The sequence below is a fragment of the Neltuma alba genome, unplaced genomic scaffold (assembly GCF_004799145.2).
Source record: "Neltuma alba isolate B1F8T4 unplaced genomic scaffold, ASM479914v2 tig00012838_pilon, whole genome shotgun sequence".
Taxonomy (NCBI): Eukaryota; Viridiplantae; Streptophyta; class Magnoliopsida; order Fabales; family Fabaceae; genus Neltuma; species Neltuma alba.
Genome location: NW_021637227.1, coordinates 109,107 through 131,558, shown reverse-complemented (window position 1 = coordinate 131,558; position 22,452 = coordinate 109,107). Strand labels below are relative to the sequence as shown.

At 36.1% G+C, this 22,452-nt stretch overlaps 2 protein-coding genes across 2 annotated transcripts; both read right to left on the bottom strand.

Moving 5' to 3' along the window:
* Positions 1–661: 661 nt before the first annotated feature.
* LOC114731604 (uncharacterized) lies at positions 662–7,838 on the bottom strand. The gene is given in 18 exon segments (XM_028918817.1): positions 662–1,155; positions 1,158–1,184; positions 1,187–1,547; positions 1,644–1,943; positions 2,623–2,877; positions 2,967–3,020; positions 3,505–3,600; positions 4,873–4,971; positions 5,952–6,035; positions 6,523–6,548; positions 6,551–6,579; positions 6,581–6,639; positions 6,747–6,995; positions 7,179–7,235; positions 7,237–7,280; positions 7,283–7,327; positions 7,330–7,336; positions 7,577–7,838. Coding segments are annotated over 18 exon segments (1,938 nt in total). The 5' UTR covers positions 7,640–7,838; the 3' UTR covers positions 662–1,072.
* Positions 7,839–8,628: 790 nt separating this feature from the next.
* Positions 8,629–21,991, bottom strand: LOC114731611 (protein MICRORCHIDIA 2). Its single transcript, XM_028918821.1, has 18 exons — positions 21,520–21,991; positions 20,409–20,443; positions 19,977–20,052; positions 19,794–19,883; positions 19,475–19,550; positions 17,519–17,597; positions 17,311–17,439; positions 16,562–16,660; positions 14,463–14,570; positions 14,223–14,372; positions 13,356–13,448; positions 13,054–13,105; positions 12,853–12,964; positions 11,352–11,580; positions 9,615–9,682; positions 9,363–9,405; positions 9,120–9,274; positions 8,629–8,890 (listed from the first exon to the last, which is right to left on the bottom strand). Exons 1-17 carry the CDS (start codon positions 21,854–21,856, stop codon positions 9,161–9,163), a joined length of 1,890 nt encoding a protein of 629 aa, XP_028774654.1. The 5' UTR covers positions 21,857–21,991; the 3' UTR covers positions 8,629–8,890; positions 9,120–9,160.
* Between the last annotated feature and the right edge of the window lie 461 nt (positions 21,992–22,452).

The following is a 22,452-nucleotide window of genomic DNA, read 5'->3' as shown; positions in this document are numbered from 1 at the left end:
ACAGAGTACTGATTACAACTTTTTTAGACGGAACCAATGCCGATGGGGACATGTGACTCGACTCAGTTCGGTTGCGCACGCCTATTGCCGAGAAATCAACTTGATAACGACCTTCAGATTTTACATCTTCCTCAGCTGACTTCTATGGCTTATCCTTTTCTCTTTTGATGTAATCAAGCAAGCCGACTTTTTTTTTGGGTTAATAAAAAACTAATAAAAAGGCAAAGGCCAACCACAGTTTGTGCCATAAACCAGCACAACCGTCTTTGCGGCTTCGATCATATTCGCGACACATTTAAAACAAAACCCTATCTTCACATACAAGAATATAACGACCCCAAGTGAGCCTTCAGAAATCATATGTCACGTTCATCTCGTGTTGTCGTAACTTATATTCTACCACGACTTTCTACTTTCTTGCCGTATCACAGTTCGATTGCCCAGGAACATTTGAAAAGATAAAATAAAATAAGACAGCTGAAAAATGCACGTCACCTAACACAATGAAATTCACCGACATGTGATTTGGTTTTTGGGTCCAACCGACACTTGATTTACTGCGGCCCACCCACTAATTCTGAATGCGACGTGATTTCTTTTGGGCCTGAAATAGAACTAGATTTGACGATGCACCTGTGTATCTTGAGAAAACGAAGGAGTATTAATACTATTATCTAACCATTTATTATGACTTGCTTCAGGATCTCAGGAAAGCCTAATAAACCATTGGGCCTGCATACAATACCAGACCGTAAATGGAGATCAGTAATAGCCATGCTCTCGCCGCCTTAAAACACGTCAGGCAGATGCGCCCGGTCACCCAAGGGCACTAGTAGTATTTTCTTATCATAAAATATGAACTCAAAATTTCGTACATCACAGCCATCCTCCATAGAAATCTTACAGTCAAACAGTGAAACACTTGAGCTACATCCTTGAAATCTCATCGAATATGCGCACTTGAAACTCTTTGATTCTCCGCTAATACCACATTTCATCCAAAGATTTTCGGTGTTCTTTGATAGCTCCATAAACAATTCCAGCTAGCGTAAAAATTTAAACCTTATTTTTTTCACCGAGGACCAGATGAGGAACGAGGTTTCCCCTTCGCGGAATTCAAATGCTGGGTCACAAATATAACTCCCATCACAACATGAGGCAACCGACCAGAGTGCTGAAGAAAGGGCTCCGGGATGCCTGGTCTGAACAAAACCATAAACCCCACTAGAGGTTACAAGAATAAGATCAGTGAGCCCGTCGTTTGAGAAGTCCTCACAGATCAGGGCATGTGTAGGTGAACCAGGAAGTTCAATGATAGCCAACAGACTACCTCCTGGAGATATTACCACAGCTTCCTGTTCTCCAGCGGCAAGGATAACTTCCTGATTATCATGCACTCGCAAGGAGAGGGGCTTGAAGGTAGGAACCACCTGACCACCTTCCATCATCCCCGATGGAGAAGGCAGATTTGACCAAGTAACACCAGTTGAGAGCTGCCATTGCCAAATAGCGTCATGGCCATGCAAGCCAGGAGAGTATGACGTAATCTGCAAGGAACAAAGTATCATCAGGATTATTCTTCCATTAGATCTATATTATCATGCATCAGTACAGATGCACCAAGGAATTGGACAATAGCGTACCTCTCCTCGATTAGTCAAGAAGATAACATCACCATGGCTTCCTTTCCTGTGCTTGTGACCATCACTTCTTGGAATAAGTATAGGTGTTGCTACCTCTAAAGAGGATACATCTGAGGCTCGACCAAAGCTTCTAGAAAATTCTCCGTGTTGGAACAAGTTAAAATGGGTAAAATGACAAATAGATACATTGAAGAGTTGTTCCCGAACTGGTACACCAGATGTTGCAACAGCCCAGCAAGGGCGTAGCACTTCCATTGACCCACTGACTACAGTCTGTTCAGCACCATTACCTCCAACAGCCTGAAAGAAAACTTGAAATCTAGATATTGCATGGAATGATGGAAGAATCTCCGTATTCTATAATGCTTACGCTTAGTACAATGATCTAGCTTGTTTGATTCTAAGCGGGGGGGGGGGGGGGGGATAAATAAAGAGGGATTCTTCTTTTTCTTTTTTTCTTTGGGGGGGGGGGTTGGGTTGGTGGGGCGCACCTGCACATGATCTAGAACCCATCACCATTAATATCAGCATGAAGACCACCTTCCTGAAGATGAAGCTGGCACAAAAAAAATTCATCGTTACGTGGTTGCAGATGTAAAGCAATGCAGTTAAATGAAATTTAGCCAAAACAATGTGAACCAACCATGCTCAAATACTGCAGACAACAAGGAAAGATTTTGAAGACCAGGAAAAGGAATTCTCAGCTACAATGCAACCTTCCATACCGCCAAAATAATGTTGTTCCGATACAGTGTGTTTTTCCCCCCCTCAAAATAAAATCTAAACCAAAGATATGCATGGTAATGCAATTGTAAAGTCCATATTGATTAGTGAAGTACATTACCTACAACCTTGTCATCATTATTTAACAATAAATATCTCTCATTATCTTATTCAGTGGCATAAAAGCATTTTACATCCAAAATATCACTTTTTTCCATTCCGTTCCATTCTGCATACCAAACAATCCCTAAATAACATGTATCTCTAAGCAAATATCAGATGAAATGACATGGTTTGTATATTTCACCTTCTTAGGTTTTGCAGAACCAGCATAATTTACAGCTTTCCCAATTATGTTAGAAATTTTTTTTGATGAGTCCTTCCCTGGAGGATGGTTTTCCTCAGGCTTGTGAAAGGGGTAATTCATAGTCTTTCCAGGTATTCTCTTCAATGCTTTCCTCTTGTGCCGCTTGAAATGTGCCAGCTTCAACAAAGTGTCCTCTCTCCTATCCTGAAGCATAACGCAATGTAAATTCTATTCGGAAATTTAAATTCAAGATTTAGTACACAAGGGTGATAAAGTTGAAAAGCATATCGTACCCAATGATGTGGCATGACTCCCAGGATTGATTCTCTGAACTCTCTACATTCAAACTAGATTTTCAAATGTCACGGGAAGCTATCTTTTAGTGAGATGCACTTCATAATTATTAAATATAAGACACAGGCAACACGATTGATTTTGCAGTAACTCTCTTTTTTTTTGGGGGGGGGGCTGTGGAACAAAATGCTGCTGCACTAAACTTTAGTCCAATTTCAATTTTTTGAAAATATTTTAGTGAAAAATATTAAAAATGGATTGAAGTGTAACAACAACTTTTTGTTTGACGGCAGGTTTGTATAATTTAAACAAATCTCTTGAGAAGTATATAATTTACCCAAACTTAACCACAATCACATGGAGTCTTCTGCTCACACACACACACACACACACAAGCGTTAGGGGTTAACGGTTGATCATGGGAAGTTTAAATGAACATATGAAAATGTCCAGCGTATTTAAAACACAGATAATAAACACTGCAGCACTTTTCATACGCATTTCAAGATTTGAATGAACAGCTTAGAGGGTCTATACCTCTCCAGGATGACGACTATTCAGAGCATGAACATCAAGCTTTGAAATTATGTGTGGAAGTAGCCGTGATTCATCTGAAGTTAGTGCTTCAATGTTCTAGACAGCAAGAGACACTACTAGTAATTAGATATGGATAAAAATGCCAATTATTATTATTATTAGTTAAGCAAATAGGCGTCAAACAAAAATCAACTCCAGTCAGTGTTGAGCAAGAGGTGGTAATTTCCAACATATTTCATGATAACAAAAGGATATTAAGCTGCCAAAAAACAACTATTAAATATCTATATATTTCTGTAACCTGCTTTTTTTTTTGGGGGGGGGGGTTACAGCAGAAAAAATGTTTGCAGCTACAGAAAAATATGTCATCCTCATGAAATAAAGGATGCAACTACATCAGAGATATGACTTCCCCAGCTGCATCACATAGGCCATTTGAGATGCTTCCTCAGCACCTAGATAGCTGCATCAGCCATTTTTGACAGCAAAATTATGATAACGAGTCCACTTCCTCCTTATAAACCATTATGTGTTTTGCAAAAGATACACCTTTTTTTGTCATTGGATTTCCTTAGTTCAGTGTGTTTCAACTCGCTGGACAGAATGATTTGATCTTTGAATTCTATCTATTTGTATCCATATACATATTTAAATCCTAGGATCACATCCAAATGTTCACAATTCTCTATATCTGACGCTTTTTGAGGGTTCAACGTTCCCTCCAAGGTTAAGGACCTTTGTTTGAATGCAGGTGAATATATTAATACAAGTTACCTGCTTCAGACTTCTATGCCTTATAATGCAGTTCTCCAGATGTTATGAATCTTCTGAGCTAGGAAACAATCACTCTTTTATTTCTGCCCGTAAAGTTTTGTGGTAGCTTTGGAGAGGTCTTTTTGGCTTGCTAATGAGCAGTAGTTTTGAGCAGACTATTTAGGTCACTTTTAGCAATTTTGTTTAGGTTTTGATAACATAAAATGCTTTGACAATGAACTGATTTTGATAGCCAAGAGCATATATGAGCAGAAAAAACGTGAGTGATTTTAAACTGAGGTGTCTTCCTCTGCACCATCTTTTGGACAGTTCTTTTATTTGGCTACTTCATGGGTTTCAGTCCTAAATTTTTAAGGGATTTTCCTTTTTAGATTGCATAGGGATCATTTCAGCTCTTTTGAATTAATGCTTTTCTGCTTGTTTCTCCCCATGAATTTGTTCTTGGGCATAGGGATCATTTCAGCTCTTTTGAATTAATGCTTTTCTGCTTGTCTTCCCCATGAATTTGTTCTTGGAGTTCTTATCCTCGAGCTCAGATTGTGAGCTTTATATCACTTAAGTCTTTTTTTTTTTTTTGGGGGGGGTGGGTTTGACAGACCTCATTTTCCTGGTCCATCTTTCAGCTCCAGATCGCCCAGCAAATGCATAGAATGCAAAATGCCGTAAATCCACATTTCCAGAGTTTTCTGAAGCCTACCAAGACAATACAACACAATAAATAATCAGAGTTTTAGAGCTATACATAGAAAAGTAGAATCGAACTGACATGTTTCTTTGAATAGAAAGACAATCTGTTGAAAGAAAGAAAGAACAAGAAAAAAGACCAAGAGATTGCAAACAAAATACCCACAATTCAAAAAGACATAAACTTGATTGAAATCAAAAGGCCAAAAAAAAAAAAAGAATATGGACAGAGATATTACTGAAATTCATCAAAACCATCATATACTGTAAGGATCGTGGCCTATAATAGATAAACTAGAAGCTTCTGTTTTCTATTTGAATAAAATTCAAGCGTACAGATCTTCCTTCCTTACCATATTCACTTTGTGCCTTTCTTGTTCACCAGTTACAAAAAATGAGCAACTACTTTTCCTATGTATGTCGTTAGAACCTGATAATAAAATTTGGTTTTGAGGGCTTCTTGCTTAGGATTTAGTCCCTATGTGGTTAACAGCAGAATAGAGTTAGTTTTTTTTCCTTCAAAAGCATAAAATAAGATCTACTAAACATAACAGAATAGAATTAGTTTTTTTTCTTTAATAACTATTACCGCCTATCTTTCAATATGTTAGAATTTTATTATCAATTTGAATGGGGGATAACATTCAAAGTTAACTCATTTCATGAATAAAGCCAAGGTACGTCAGCGTTAGACCACTACATTGCACCAAACAAAAGCAAACACATCAATACCACTAATTATTCTAGATTATTAAACAAAGCTGCAGTTTTACATTACCGCCTATCTTTCAATATGTTAGAATTTTATTATCATTTGAATGGGGGATAACATTCTAAAGTTAACTCATTTTCATGAATAAGCCAAGGTACGTCAGCGTTAAGACCACTACAATTGCACCAAACAAAAGCAAACACATCAATACCACTATTATTCTAGATTATTAAACAAAGCTGCAGTTTAGCATCCACAAGCAACAGGATGCCAATACCCCTTTTCAGCAGCCACTTCTTCTCCGATGCTGCTCTGCATTTCTGGCTCCCATTGCCATTTCTTCAAAAGGATCCACAAAAATCTGAAAGTGGGAAAAAGGTTACATGATAAAGCAGCAAAACCGACCTACATTTAAACCATTAGATTCGCTAACAAAGACAGCATTACTATAATGTCACAAAAACTACCAAACCAAAAAGTTCATATTGGACGATAATACCAACACCACTAAATACATAAGTGGAAATGCAGAAATAAAATATCATTCTTTGCTCTAACTCTAACTCTAACAAACTGATCTAGAAAACTCTGAAATTCAACAATCAGCAGGAAAACTACATATGCATCACACTTCATTGATCTCAATTTCTAAAAAGGGCCTCACAGAATGTAAAAGGGCAACATAGCTGTGATCATCTTCATAACTAAATATTTAGTTTTGAAAGAGGATAAAAGACATTATCCACTTAGATAGTAAAGATTATGCAATTAAAAAGTAGAAAAGGGCACACATTTTTAGCAAACAAAGAACAAGTACTAAAAACCATTACAAAGAAAGAGCCTCATACGTGAGGTTGCATTTCCATCCTTCCACAATAATGATCAATCCTGTATCTCCATGCTTAAGTATAATTGCTAATAGAAATTGCAACTTCCCTATGGTGGGCATTATGTGGAAAGTCCTCCTGCCAACAAGTAGAAGAACTAGTGGGCCATAAATTGGGTAATTTAAAACAGACTGAGGTAAAACTGTCCCCGAAATGGTAAAAACGAATACGGTACGATGACTAACCTGTAAATTATTTTCCCACAGCTTTTGGAGGTTGGAATCAAAACACATAACAGACCAACCAGACGTCACTACAACCAAAACTTGTTTATTTGGTTGCCCGACTTTATAACGATCAATATAACCAGTAGCCATAGCGACTGGACGTCTCCCAGACATAACCCGAATTTTGTCTGGCAATAAAGAAACCTCAGCAAGTAAACGTGCCTCACTAAATCCTTCATCCATACGCCTACCATGGGGCTCCAAAACCTGAGACAACCATTAACATTGTTGGAACCCAGATGCTGATCATACCACTTGTAACAAAATTATAGAGAAAAATCTTCAATTATGTGCCTAAACGTAGTAGATAGGAGAATACTAACAATACAAGCAGAAAAACAATAAGTGTGACAATGGACAAGATAGTTGAGGAAGCAAGTCTCAATTTACCTGAATTTTTGCGTCATGTGTGGCCACAAGAACTTCCTTCTTTCCGTCCCCGTTTAAAATCGGCAACCACAGGCGGTGGAAGGCGTTCCGCTTCATATTTATAGGGTACTCATCAGATAGATGCATCCATGCTTCTTTAATGATATACCACCTTCGTGCTGCCAAGTGAGGAAGCGAAGTACGATAAACGAAACACAAAGTTAAAGTCCGCTCCAATGAAATTAACAAAATATGGGCACAAATTAACCCCAAAAAAAAGGAGGGGGACGAAGAAGAAGAAGAACCAGATTATATCTTTCCGAGGGCAGGGCTCGAGTTATGAGGGTCTATACTAGAGTGAGTATTGCTAACAAGAGTGAAAGAGCAAGTGAAGAGGCGGAATAAAAAAAAGAAATTACCTGAAGAGAGAAGAAAATGGCGAAAGCTGAAAGCATAAGAATGGCCAAATCCCGCTTCCTCATATCTTCTCAACTGACTAGTTTTCCTCAGTTCATAGATCACAAATCATTTCGCGGATCAACACAGCACCCCCGATGCAGAGACCAAACTGAGCTCCTGAAGAAACACTGAACTCGCGACCAGTGCGTCAGCCGCCGGGTTATTGACGGAACCGCGTTTTTACTCGTAAAATGAGTAGATGACATCCGATGACCAATAAATCATTTACTGTCAAGTACTCTTCTAGTCCTATTTGATAAAATATAAAAAGAGAAAAAAAAAATTTAATCCTGTTATTGACATTGAGTAAAATTTTTTATATAAATATAATTTTATCTCTTATTTATTTATTATGTTTCTTTTATTTACATAAAAAATAATCTATTTAATTAAATAAACAATAAAAAATTATTAAATTTTAAATAAAAATTATTAACGTTTAAGGTTTTTTTTCTATATAAAATATTGAAAATATCTTATAGATAAAATCAGAAGAATATTAACACTTGGTTAAAAGGGTATTACCAATTTTTATTGGGTAAAAAAGGTGTCACCGATGTCTAATTCTTTATTCTTCTGCCAACAAAATCTTTATCTTGTAGTGCTGGAAAAAAAATTCTTAATACCGCCTCGAAAGACCCAAGGACCCGGCGAAAAGACAGATATCCTCCGCTTAGTTATTTCATTAAGGCGAAAAGATCTTTTTTTTTTTTTTATCGTAACTCGCACGCTTCCTGTGTTACCAATAATATTAGTTTCCTCACATTTTGTTTTTTGGATTAAAATACAAATTTGCCTCAAAAAACTGAGCACTCCGGACATAAACTTGATAATCAAACACAACAAAGGGTACTGGAAATTAAAGATAGATTTTATTTCCCTAATGATGGAAATTCAGATTAAATTTTGAAATGTTTAAATTTATTTACATGTAATTGTCATTTAATATTATAGTAATGCTTTCAAAGACATTAAATTCAAACCTTGAACATTGATCCAGTGATGGAGAGAATAGATGACGAGAAAAATGAAAAGAGAAATTAGTAGAGATATTCCTCTCCGTTTACACAATTTCTGGTATTGGTGAAGCGCAATGGGGTAATTGGCCGCATTAGCGTTAGTCTAGTAAGCGCGAAACATAATGGCATCACAAAACAAAAACGGAATCCAAAGAAATTTCGATCACTGACCAGTCCCCCCCGATAAAAAAGATCATCAAAAAGCTGAACCTTCGAAGATCAAACAAGCGACTTTCAGCCCAGATTTATCAGCAACTCAGGGTGTGTTTAGAATCACATCTGAACCTTCAAACTGACTTCTCTACTACCGGCAAAAGAAGCTTTTTTATTTGGATGTGTTTGGAATCATATTTTTGCAATTTGACTTCTGTCACTGAAACGGACTTATACAATAAACTCAAAGAAGTTGCTTTTATCCAATCTGACTTCTGTAAAAGTCAGATTGAAAAAAAAGATACTTCTCCACCGCTAATCCAAACACACCCTCAGTCATCCATCAAAGTCAATCATTGCTCAAACAGTTCGTCAAATTTTCTTCAGTTCCATTTTCTTCTTCTGCTTCCTCTTAGCCTCCAGGACCGAAGAAAGTTGGGCACACTTCCCTTGGACTTCCTCCAACTCCTTTTCCAAGTTCTCGACCTTTTTCACGTTAGCAACAGAAGCACAAGTGAAACGCAATGATTTATTCATTGTAAGTTTTCAAACTGTCTGATCAGACTACACTTACCATCTGTTTCAGCTCAGTCTCCTTACGCGCGTGTTCCTCACACCTGCAGATAAGAGAACAGCAAAATATGCACATAAGATGATAGGTATATGCACATAAGATGCTAGGTATACCTCAATTCAGCTGTCACTGTGTCTGGGTAAGGGAAGGACCCCGACTGGTGAGGTGGACCAATGAATACCAAAACTGACGGAAGTAGAATTTATCATGACAGCACAAAGATTGGCCCGCATATTCTGATTCAACATTTACCTCCAGAAAAGAGTTAGGTTCTCTTCACGGATCTGCTCAACGGACTGGGGCCGTGGCGTTCCTACAACCTGTTGAAGAAACCAATACCTTCAGCTCCAAGAAAGAGAGTGCTAATAAACAGCTTTCTAGAGGATAATAGCGCACACAAAATGAAAGCACTTAATTTCATTTGTTGGAGGGGGCCAAAATTGCTGAATTAATATCAATAGGGAAATTATTACAGCTAGCATTTATAGGGCCTTGTTAAAAGAACTATTACAGCTAGCTTTTATAAGGCCTTGTTAAAAGAAGAACAATCCCCCGAGAGGGATATAACCAAGATTACCAGAACAAAAGACGCATGTAAAGACAACCACAAAGTGGTCATTACAATTTACAACCTGCATGTAAATGCACAAGTTGTAACTATAAATTATGGTTTTTTCCATCGTACTTCCTGATCAGTTTACGTAGAAGCTGCCATTTATAAGATTCTAAAGAAGTGACAGTGGCTCTCTACATCTTGACTGAATGGACTTAGCTACAAAGAGTCATATGCATCACTCGGATCTATGTACAGGACATCCATGTAAAAGAAGGATAGAAAATCCCCAAGGAGACACTGCACTCTCATTCAAGCCCTAGTTGACCATGTCAGACGTGAATAACCCCAGACCAAAAAAAAAAAAAAACGGTGTATAATCTGACAGTTACAGCTGAATCAAATTAAGTAACTTACTGTGGATAAAATCTTCAAGCAAGTTAAGTCTTGGTTAATGAAATGAAAAGGGTAAGGGGAAGTAGCAAATACATGGGGGGAAGAGACTGCAAGGATTGCTTTTTTAAAACGCAGGACAGGAGGATAGAACTCCACTTTGCCTTTTGGAACATAAATATCAAAGAAACAACAGGACTCTGGCTTCTTTAAAAGTATGTTGCTGTTACTGATCATCACTGTGCCCTTACAGAAGTTGTTGGTAAGCCAGACCTCAGGCTGAATTAAATGCAAAAAAAAAGGGGGAAACCAAAATCATAATATTGTATTAATCTTCAGATTTGAATAATCTCAGCTGGTAGGGCATATGTATTTAAATTTTTATACAATCAATTACATGGAAAGAAAAAGCTACAGGAGCAAATGAAAATAATTAAAGAATGGTCTAATTAGTTATCTGTTCCACTGAATACTTTTATCAAAACCCAACGCATTCACCTGGAGCGGTCTGGCATCCAATGCAACCTTAAATAAGTAAAGCTTAAATTAATATTTTGGTCCCCATTGGTTTGGCTCGATTATAACTCAACCCCTAAACTTTAACTTGGTATAACTCAATCCTTATAGTTTTAATTTGATTGTAACTAAATCCCTGAACTTTGCCTTGATGTAGCTCAATCTATAATAGGGTTTAAATTTAAGGATTGAGTTGTATTGAGTTGAAGTTTAAAGATTGAGTTATAATTGAGTTAAAACTATAGGGACCAAAAAATTAATTCTCCTTATTCATGCTTCTAAAGTTCCCTCCTTTTAACACTTGTCGATGTTATATGTTAGAAGAGTTCTCATCATAACTGACCTAGACTACTCTGAACCATCATCTACATCTCCTTTGGGTCTTATGCATCTACTTGAGTTATGGTTATAAGATAAAAGAAGAGTAGCCGAGATCATAGTTTAAAAACAAATTTGATTACACATAGAAAAGAAAAGTAACTTGGCTAGATCAAACAGAGATTTTGTACATAACTTCAGCTACTCACATGCTGCTCCTGTAAATACTGCTCATCATTTGCTGGAAGACCCACGATGAACTGATTTAAACTAGTATCCTCTTGACGCTTTGCTACATCAATATCTTTTTGAACAGCAAGCAACTTATCCTGAGATTTACTTAAATGTCCAGTTGAATGTTGAACTTTGCTTCCGTGTGTGGCATTATGTGACTTGAAATTTGGGGGCTGATACCCAACCAAGTGACAGTGACCTTTCCTGTGTAGTCCAGAATTGCACCAAAACAATGTCAACACCTCATAATATTGAGAAGCTTGATATACAGGAGAAGGTCATCCAATTACCAATGGAGCATAGCAGGAAGTGCTTACCAACTCTCATATAAAAATAAATACTCATAATTCATAATTGCTGCCACTCACGTGTAGCAGCTAACTTTTATGCAAAGATTATACAGCATCATCCCAGAAAACGATGCTTCCACCACTACACATTGGTTCCATATGTTTCACACAGGTAAATTTTTATTTACATTTATGCTTGAAATTGAATAATAATAGAAGAGATACTGGCAGACCTAAAGTCTACAGATAAGGATCTAAAATGGCAAACATACATCGGCCAACTTGTTCCACTACACTCTTTTAATGATTTGAGCACCTCCGAAGGGGCTTTGCCTTAGAGCTAAGTTGCTACCACTATTAAAGCCAATCAGATTTGTAAATTGAAGTAGAAATAGCTCCAAGAACATCAATATATACATATCAATATCAATCAATATGCACTAAAAAGTTGGAGGAAGCCAAACAATATTGCCTGGCTTGTGAATACTCCTCATTTGTGGTTTTTTTGCCATTACCTCAATTTTCACTTTTTGTACTCCCTCCGTTCCTATTTATAAGAAACACTTTTTTGAAAGAGCTTTTTTTTATTTTTAATAAGAGACACTTTACAGATGTTTAAACATTTAATGTGTTTTTTTTTCATATTTGCCCTCAAATAATTACATGTCTCTCTCATCTTTTTCCACCTCTCATTCTCTCTCATCTCTTTTTCCACTCATTCTCTCTCCCACCTATATCTTAAATAAGGGTGTTTTTGGAAAATTTTAACCAACTTTTTGATCAACGTGATTTGATTAATCATTTCTTATAATAAGAAACAGAAGGACTATAATTGAATTATATTCACTACTAAGGGTCAAAATTCTCCCTGAATGCACAGGAGAAAAAAATCTACTCGAGAAAACCAGCCTCAAAAGCATCCATTTAAGTCATTGTTTAGGTGCATCACCCCAAAAAGCTAAGTAGCCAACGCATGAATAGTTATGAAGACAGAAATGGTTGGCAGGTGGAAATGAACTCAGGGACTTTTGTCTCCTGGGGAGACCCCCACGCCCCCGGGGGGGGGATAAGGTCAACAAGGTATTTCATAGCGCTACCCAGGCTATGCTCCAGTGGGTTGGCAATATGGTTACTGGGAAAAGAAAAAAACTATTTAAGGAAAAATATAAATCATAACATAACAAACCAGTATTCCATTGTCATTTGTTTCAGCCTGGATTCCAGCCTAACAAACACAGGTGATCCCTCAAAATCCTGCTTGTCATGGGCTGGTTCTATAAAATTAACTTCGAGAGCTCCTACAATGTACTGAGAAATCAATAAAAAAACCAATTTGGAATGGGTATAAGCCAAAGGAACTCAACAGTTCAGAAGAACAGGAACATACCAATAACACCATTCCCTTTCGATGAACCATCTCCTGTTACTTTCCAAAAAGGCTGTAATAACGAAAGTAGATTGAGATATTTTGACTGAAAAAAACTCCGAAGTTCTACTTCAAAATTTGTTGATTAGATCAATTGATTTGATGATTAAAATTGAATGAATGCAACATGTCCAACACCACATTTCACTTTTCAAAATCAATAATACGCCTTGTGAGAAAAAGAAAAGATATGAAAAGGAAAGACTCAGAAGGGCAGCAGGAGTACCAAATGAGGTAAGGCAGTTTAAACAACCAGAATATACCTTGATTAGACGATTTTTATGGTACACATTAAATCCAGAAACATTAAGAGAAGGAGCTTCCTTTACGAAACCAATGGTCGTCATCACTGTAACCTAAAGCAGAGAAAAGTCATTATTTTAAAATCTCAACTGCTCATCTTTGATAAGATAAAAGTTAAATACCAAAACAACGAACTATATACTCAAATTGATGAGTACAGGAATAAAAGATCAAAGAAAGGTATGTATGTCAATATCTTAGAATTTGGAATGATCAGAAAGCTCCACAAAAGTATCTTAAAAAAGGCTATCTATCGAATTTAAAAAGTAAAAGACCTCCACACACATGATAACAACGCTTTAAACAGCAAAAACTGGAAACCAATTGGACAGTCATGAATGCATGATGATGCTATTATCTTAATATAAAACGCAAACAATTTCACAGCACATAAAATAATATGCAACTGGTGAGTGTACTATCTATTAGGTCATAATTTCCAGAGTAAGAAGCCTTTCAAGAAGAATAAGGTAAAGAAATATCAATAAATGTGGGAATAAAGCTATAATACCACCCAGTCGTTGCGATCTTTTTTGCCACTTTTTCATCCTTTTTTTTAAGGAAAAAACAGGGTAGATGAGTACATTTTACATTTGATTCCCTATTGTCTCATAAGAAATTGAGCAAACCATTTGGCAAGAAATTTGAAACCCCGCAAAGAGCTGCTAATCAATTCTTTGCTTTATGTTTTACAACTCAAGCACATGCAGAATTTATTTGTCTATGAATCCATTTTTCATTCAGCAGAAGTAAATAGAAGCGTCCTAAGTAGTGCCATATAAATTAAGTCAAAACTTGTATTCAAGCACTTGTATCATGAATCTTACCTCCTTTGATGCCACGCCTAGATTGGGCTTATATGTAACTACTTGTGAATGTTTCAGCTCATCTACAATGTCAAACTGTTCCACAGGTCGTCCCCTTAGTATGATTTTGAAGTTGGGAAATTTTCTGAGGTACAAAATTGAAGCATAAGCCTGAAGCAATAAAAGGGTCATTTAGAGTAAACAGCAAATAAAAAAATGATGAAACTCGTAATAGTTGAAACTGGAAGTATAAATCATTACCCTTAATGAATAACGGAAGCGATAGGAAATATGTGACTGAAGATGAACAGTTTTTTTGTTCAACTTTTTCATGTCTCCACGATTCACCTCATCCCTCAGCCTAATATCCTATGCAAAAGAGCAAAGCAAGACGTAGCTACTTTCAAGAATCAGTCAATATACTGAACGGTCAACTAGTAAAAATATATAGAAGTAGCTCTTTCAGCACATAACTGATGCACAGGCACAACATCTCTGTCAATAGTAACCGAGCTATCAACAAACTGACTGTGCTACGACTCCAAACAAGTCAGTTTATCTTAACAGAAAGAGTAACGACCTTAAAGCAATTCTAGAACTGAGAAAGCTCCCAACTTAAATGGTTTCCTTCAAAAAGATATTAAAAACAAGTGTTGATATATACGACAATATGTCCTGCCTTCTTACTGGGCAGTGGTAATGGCTTTAGAGGAGGCTGTTCTTTCCCAGTTAAGCATAACTTAGATTTTTTGCCCAAATGCTGTTGCGATCAATTCAATTCATTCTGTAGTTGACATAGAACAGGAAGTCAATTTAGCGTGCTTGACAATTGCCAAGCATCAACTCAGGCATCTCATGTCAACCAGGTCCTTCACTGAATCAAAACTTTCACAGAATTTGAAGGTGGGCCTTGTGTTTAAGATCTGATAGGAAGTTCTTTTGGCAGGTTAATAAGGCATAACACACATCAGCAGTTTTTAACAACCGAGTCCAGAAGGCATAACACAAATCAGCAGTTTTTAACAACTGAGTCCAGCATTAAAAAGAGGTGCATAGCTAGCAAGACGAGCATAGCCTGGTGTTGCTTTAGCAGAAGAGTTGAAAAGCACTTGCGCCAGAGATCATACAATCAGATGTTTGTATTTATCATGCAATTGAATTTGGATTCATTGCATAATTTGTATCATAAGGATGAATGGAAAACTATTAATTGACCAAATTAAGAGTCACGCAAATCACCATCAATTGTGAGAATTAATTAATGCAATCAATTAATGCAATTTGTAACTAGTTTTCAACCAGTCTCAATGCAAATCAACTGGATCAAATCCAGAAAACCCGTCCCCAAAAAATTAATCTAACATCTTGTAGTTGTTAACACACAGCTGATGCATAAGTCTTTCATGAATATCTGTAGTATTGTGATCACAAACCCCAGAAGAGGGCTTCAATAATTCTGCTCTGGAATATTGTATTGTGTTCATTGATACTTATTTAACTGATAAAATTATGACCCAAACAGATAAATAAAATGAATAAAATAGAAAAATTCAAATATCATCCACATGTACACATGGTTAGCAACACTATCTCTCTAATGTTCTACCTTCGCATTCAACATTCCTACTTGATTACCTATATAAGTAAATTATAAAAAGTAATTGGATTGTCAGCACTAAAGCTTTCATGCGCTCATTGGATTATTAGATTATAGAAAAATATATTAATTTGCAATTTGTGATATCGACTTCTTTAAACCAGTCAGAGATTTATGTTTAGGCATTTTTATTGAAAACTTGATCTCTAAGCATGATTTATGACGTTCAATATTTTTCATCTATCTGTCATTTAAGATTCAATTAATTCCACAGAATAAAAAAAGTAGGCATCCACATTTAAATGTATAAACACGAGCATACCAAACAAGATCACAACAAGGTGTAGACAAAGAAAGAAAACAAAGAACTTTAGTTAAGCTTAAGTTGTATTTCCTACGTCTCAGAAATATGGTTTGACAAAAAGCCAGTCAGACGCATGTCAGCCGTATAGATAACAGGGAGTTTAAAGTGAATGAGCTCAAGTTTGTGGCCTGTATGATTATGATAATTTCTACAAGTATGACGAGTGGTTTCTGGCCAATATTCATAACAAAAAACCTTTCCAAAAAATATTCTTTTCCGATACAAAATTCAGAACTAAAATGTCCAAAGGCTTGAATAGAGCAAAACCTTTTCATATATGTTTCCCGTCATTTGCAATATATTTGAAATTTTAATCACATGCAGAAATCATTTATGAGAATGCATTTCCAAAGTAATCCTCAAGGGAAAAAGTCCCAACATATAAACGCAGCAGCATACCTCAACATCATCATCAAAACTTAATTCATATATCCCTTCATCATTCAACCATAGATTGTATATTATAACTTTCGTCCCGTGAGAACCAATATCCTCAAACTGAAACAGATAAATGAGCTGATTAGTAAATAGAATCCACAACCCACTAACTTCTAGAAATTGAGAAAAAGTGCCATCAATGACTCAATAAACCTCTTATTGTATCCATAAAATGGGGATTTGCATGCTAGTATTCTGGGAGTTGTGTTATAAAATGATAATAAAATGTAACAGACTCGATGGTTAGTAAGGAAGGATTGGTCTAATAGCTACCTTATTTCACCAACCCCTCTTAACCAACTACTGAATCTATTACATTTAATTATTATTATATAACATTGTGCAACAGGTTTTGGCCGTATGCTAATATGGGAATTCGTGTCAGCAAAATAAAAGGCTAGGAGAAGCAGATGGATCCTGTAAAGTAAGGTGCTTGCTGCCAAAAAAGGCAAGTATGTAGTTAATTCTCGATTCTTCACATCAACAAGCCTTGTGAAATGTGCATAAGAATGATTTTCATAACAGTTAACTTATAGAGCTGAGGTTCAGCATCTTTTAGATTAGTTACATAAGGCCTAAACCTCACAGATACATGGTGAATAAGTGCACTGCTGAAGACAAAAATCTGTTACTCAGAATTTTATAATTACAGCGTCTGACATGACCACAAAATAATAGCATCCATGGGCATACAGCAGAATGAAATGAACCTGAAGCATTAGTTCCTCCTTTGATGCAAATGGAGACCAATCAAGGATTGTTTTCAAGTTGGCCTTCCAATCTTCCTCCGAGCTATAAATAATTGGCTCAGCCCAGTGGCCAGATATGTCAAAATCTATCTACAAAGGGAATAACAGTGAATATATATTAATATGGACGCACAAAACTTTACTCATATTTTTGAAAAGCGAATATTACCATTGGAACGATAACATGATCTTGCCCTGTTTTCCTCAAAAAGGTATAGGATAGCAGACCCACACTTTGTGTTTTCTGACTGAGGAAAAAGTGTAAGATATTGAACACAAATAATGTTATCAGCAAATGAAACTTAAAAATACTGCAACACAAAAAGAAAAAAAAGACATGTACAAAGAGCAAAGTACTTGCAGAGTGGTGAAACTGGCTCAACTTTTATTTTTTTTATCGATGCATAAGCTGAAATCACATCAATAAGAGATGCATTTGCAGATGAAGCAGTAGTAAACTAGAAAGAAGATGAAGATGGAGATGAGTGTCTATCATTCAAGATGCTAGTCTCTCCATAAACCATCAATATCCTTCTCTCCCTTCCAACTATAATCCTAGCTTCTCTCTCTCATTCTCTCTCCTTCAACTAAACCATTCCCATGAGAATTAGGTAGGCTACCATTTAATTCCCTGTTTCGCCCAGTGGAGCCTCCTTGAAACCCTGTTTTCTTCCAGAGTAGCGCACACCAGAGTGCTCTACTCAAGAACCATGACGACTATCAAACAATCAACTAAACCATTGAGATAAATGTGCGGCTGTCTAACTGGCAAATAACACTGCACCCACATGGAACAAAAAAAACAAAAAGAAGAAGAAGAAGTAGGGGAAGGAATTAAAGATGAGACAAGGGCTGTCCAGATTCAAGTTGATTGTTTTCATTCATGCTCTAGTGATACACAAAGAATTGCACTCGCCAATTCTCAATAGAGAGAGGAGAAGAATATTTATCAAATATCAATAGATCAAAAGAAAGGGGTAAATTTCCCCACTAAATATAAACCAACCCATAGCAGCCTAGATAAAAAATCTTAAGGAAACTCAAATGTGATTATTAAAATCCTCACAAATGTAATTATTAAAATCCTCACATAAAAAGATACTATTATGGCCTATGGAATAATATATCTCCAGGTTCAAACTTCAAAATCATTTACTATTGAGAATGCCTAAAAACTGTTGACTCAATCCTACATTACCCCATTAATCCAGTTACAAATCCTAGATCACACACAAAAAATATGTCAAAAAATAATAATCTGAAGCAGTATCAACTGCCAAATTCCTATAAAAGAAACTATATATATATATATATATATATATCTGTTAAGTACCATCTACTAAATATTACACACTAGGATCAATTTACCTCCTTTTAAATATATGTTAAACCCTTCTTCTCCATTTGCCATGCCTAATAACTTCCTTCACCAATCATGCTCAAACAGATTTCAATTTTTGCTAGATAGTCACTCTTCCTTATGACTTCAAGCAGCGAAAAAAGAACTACTTCGTCAATCCCAAATAAGTGAGTTCAACTAAATCAAGGAGCTAATTTCACAAAAAGAGTAAGAAACAATTGAAGACACCACAACTACATTCAACTTTGTCTTGATAAATATGTCAAAAAATAATAATCTGAAGCAGTATCAACTGCCAAATTCCTATAAAAGATATACTATATATATATATCTGTTAAGTACCATCTACTAATATTACACACACTAGGATCAATTTACCTCCTTTTAATATATGTTAAACCCTTCTTCTCCATTTGCCATGCCTAATAACTTCCTTCACCAATCATGCTCAAATAGATTTCAATTTTTGCTAGATAGTCACTCTTCCTTATGACTTCAAGCAGCGAAAAAAGAACTACTTCGTCAATCCCAAATAAGTGAGTTCAACTAAATCAAGGAGCTAATTTCACAAAAAGAGTAAGAAACAATTGAAGACACCACAACTACATTCAACTTTGTCTTGATCAATTCCTAGGTCAAATATCACCTTTAAAATAATTTAATTTTAGATAGTTCATCATTTGTGGATGATTAACCATCCAAAATGAACTCAAATCATGTAATGTCAAGAGAAATATATTAGATTCAGAAACATGAGGTGATTACCTTGATCGCATAGCACGACTAAAAACAATGACATCTGCACCTAGTCTCATAGTGCTGGTCTTGAATCCATTGCCATCTAGAACAGCACAAGTGTTATTTAATTTAAAAAGATGCATTTCAGAAACCAATGGCTAATAACATTCACAACAATAACAAGAGGAAACACTTAAAAATTGACAGCTTAAAATAAAGGGGGAGGGGGAGAGTAAAATAAATGCATTAGGAAAATAACTTAGTCCTGCAAAATGTTACACTATAAATACATGTTCCTTACTAAATCATATGTAATCAATGAGAAAAGAACATTAAAGTTAGTCACATTGTCCAATAGTTGTCTTGGATTTCTTCGATGAATAACCCAAGCTCATGCATTTCCGTAATGATTCAGGATCCATCCCACCACCATCATCTGCATGGGAAACAATCCCCAGTATGTTTACATTGCCATATAAATCCAGCAAACATCATCACAGTGTAAGGTATGAATTTTTAGATAGTATACCTAGGATAAGTAATGCTGGTGAGTTATCCTTCATATCAAGCTTATCAATCTTTACAAAGGTGGCACCACTTTGAATCTGCATGTACACATAATATGCAATCACTAGTAATGTCTATAACAGTAAAGTTTTTTTATAAATTTAACATATCTTCTGCCCCTCATGTTGGCAGACGTTCATTGATGGAGAGATGCAAACAATGTAGGCATGAAAGTAAATTTCAGGTCTTACAACCAAGAAACTAATTGGATTCCGCCTCAAGATCAGCCTACATCTCTCTCAAAACTTATAGAAGACATCTAAAAGGAAGTAACGACTCTGAGAACACTGTGACCAAAAGACCAAGGACTGAATAACCATAGGACAAATTGTATATTTTTTCATTATGATAAAGTAGCATTATCTGCTCAGAAAAGAATATATGGAAAGTATACCTCATCAACGGCATTATCCATAAGCTCAGCAATTGCTGCCAAGAAAGAAAAGCACATATTATAACAAAATACGGTTTTCAAGGATTGTCATAAGCAAAGAAGCATTCATTTTCATACAAAATTTAAAGAACAGAGTCAAGTACTCCAGATACTCTTCTTCCTATCATCTGACAACAAAAACTTTAAAGCATATTAAGTGCTCTACTTGAAGAAATGATGACTAGATGCAAGTATGCGACAAACACCAGCAGTAAATTATAACTAAACATAAATTGTTAACCAGTTCAGTCAACAGTACATGCAACGAGATTCTGAAAATGTTTACTAAATACTAGATATTGTAGCTAAGCATTTCCTCAGGGTAAAGTTTGACCATGAAACTGGAAGGTCGTTCCTGAAACCACTATGTCACACTAAAAAAACAACCATAGATATATGGGCAGCAAACATAAAAGTATCCAACCCACAATTTTGTCCATATAAAATCTTATTGTGTCAAGGTAATTCAAGGATCAATATTGCTTGAAGGGGATCGTTTTCAAAAACGGTTTGGAAGTGTTTTTTAGGATAAATGGAATGGAGTGGAATATTTAAAAAGGCTGTGGCATTATTTGGGTTTTTTTTTTTTTTTTAAAAGGAGTGGAATGGATTGGGATTGCTTCTCAAGCCGTCCTCGTCCATCCTAAACCCACTTTTTTCTTTTCTTTACCCCCAAATTAGGGGTTAAGGATAACATGAATTGAAACAAATAACACTATTACAAAATTACCCTCCATCCTTCTCTCCCCTCCCGATCTTCCTCCATCTATCACTCTAAAATTCGAAAAAACATAATTACAATCAATTCCATTCCATTAATTTTATAATAATTTTCAAATTACAGTGAAATGAAACCATTCCTTCTCCTACTGAAAAACCCAAACAATGATACATTGCATTCCACCCATCCTACTCCACCCCTTTCCATTAAAGATGGTTTCGCTCCGTTCCATCCTGAACTCATGAACTTATCCTAAAACTTCTATCAGAAAGGACTTCTCGGTTACTCGACCAAAATAGGCACATGACGAGCCAAAAATATACAAATATAGTTCAGATAGCTAGAGCATACCCCCAAAAGCCCACTTGTGAGAGGTTGCGTTAGAATGAAGAAACTTGGGATGAACGCGGGCAAGCTCCAAGTAATCTTGAACGGGAGGTGGCTTCACAGTTGGGCCAACAACGTAGTCCCCAGCTTTCCAGAAACTACGGGACATAAGATTGTCAGGGACCAAGGATACCGGATTTGATTCAAAGTTGTTCAGTCGTTGAACATGTGGTTGTGGCCCCGCCTCTGATGGAGTCTTATTGAAAGCCGCATTGCTTGTTGCAGGAACCGCGCCATTTTCGTCGTCGCTACTGTCAATGGTAACGACATCGGCGTCGTTTTTCTCTCTCTTAGGCGGCATGGAGGCAGTGACGCTGAGAGCTCCGCCACTCTAGTCCTATTTAGCTCAATAACCAGGTTTTACAATTTTTTGAAACTTCTTTGAAAACCTACTGAGATTAATTCGTGACCGTAATCAGAATCACGATATTCCGCGGCAGCGCCACTGAGAGTTGGAAACGGCGAATAAACATCGGGCGGGCGAGAGCAGAGGAGGCACGCGGGAAAGCTGACGGGAATTCTTCTCCAACATATTCATTTATTTGTTTTATCTTGGGTGAATGAGGATTGTAATCATATACTGTATACTAATAATAATTCATTTGGGTTTAGTTTTCCTACTTTTGATTTGAATTAATTTTTAAATTTTAATTATTACATAATCCCTCAAGTTTTAATTATTTTATCCATTCAATGCCAAAAAATTATTTTATCCATTGATTTGTATAAGTTATGATTTAGTTATGGCTCTATCCCTTAAAAAGTAGAAATGACTTTCTAAATATGTAAAATTAAACCTCAGAAATAAGGTGATTAAATTAAAACTATAAATATATAATTTATTAAAAATTTGAGAAATCTCATAAAATTTAAATTTTCTGCAATTATATATAAATC

What these genes read in the sequence shown, in the direction of transcription:
- LOC114731611 (XM_028918821.1), bottom strand. Translation starts at nt 21,856, where the DNA reads ATGCCGCCTAAGAGAGAGAAAAACGACGCCGATGTCGTTACCATTGAC. An exon ending in TAGGCGTGGCATCAAAGGAG is followed by an intron (nt 13,449 to 14,222) that starts GTAAGATTCATG and finishes TCTCTGCTTTAG; the next exon opens with GTTACAGTGATGACGACCAT. An exon ending in CAAATGACAATGGAATACTG is followed by an intron (nt 11,581 to 12,852) that starts GTTTGTTATGTT and finishes TGGACTACACAG; the next exon opens with GAAAGGTCACTGTCACTTGG.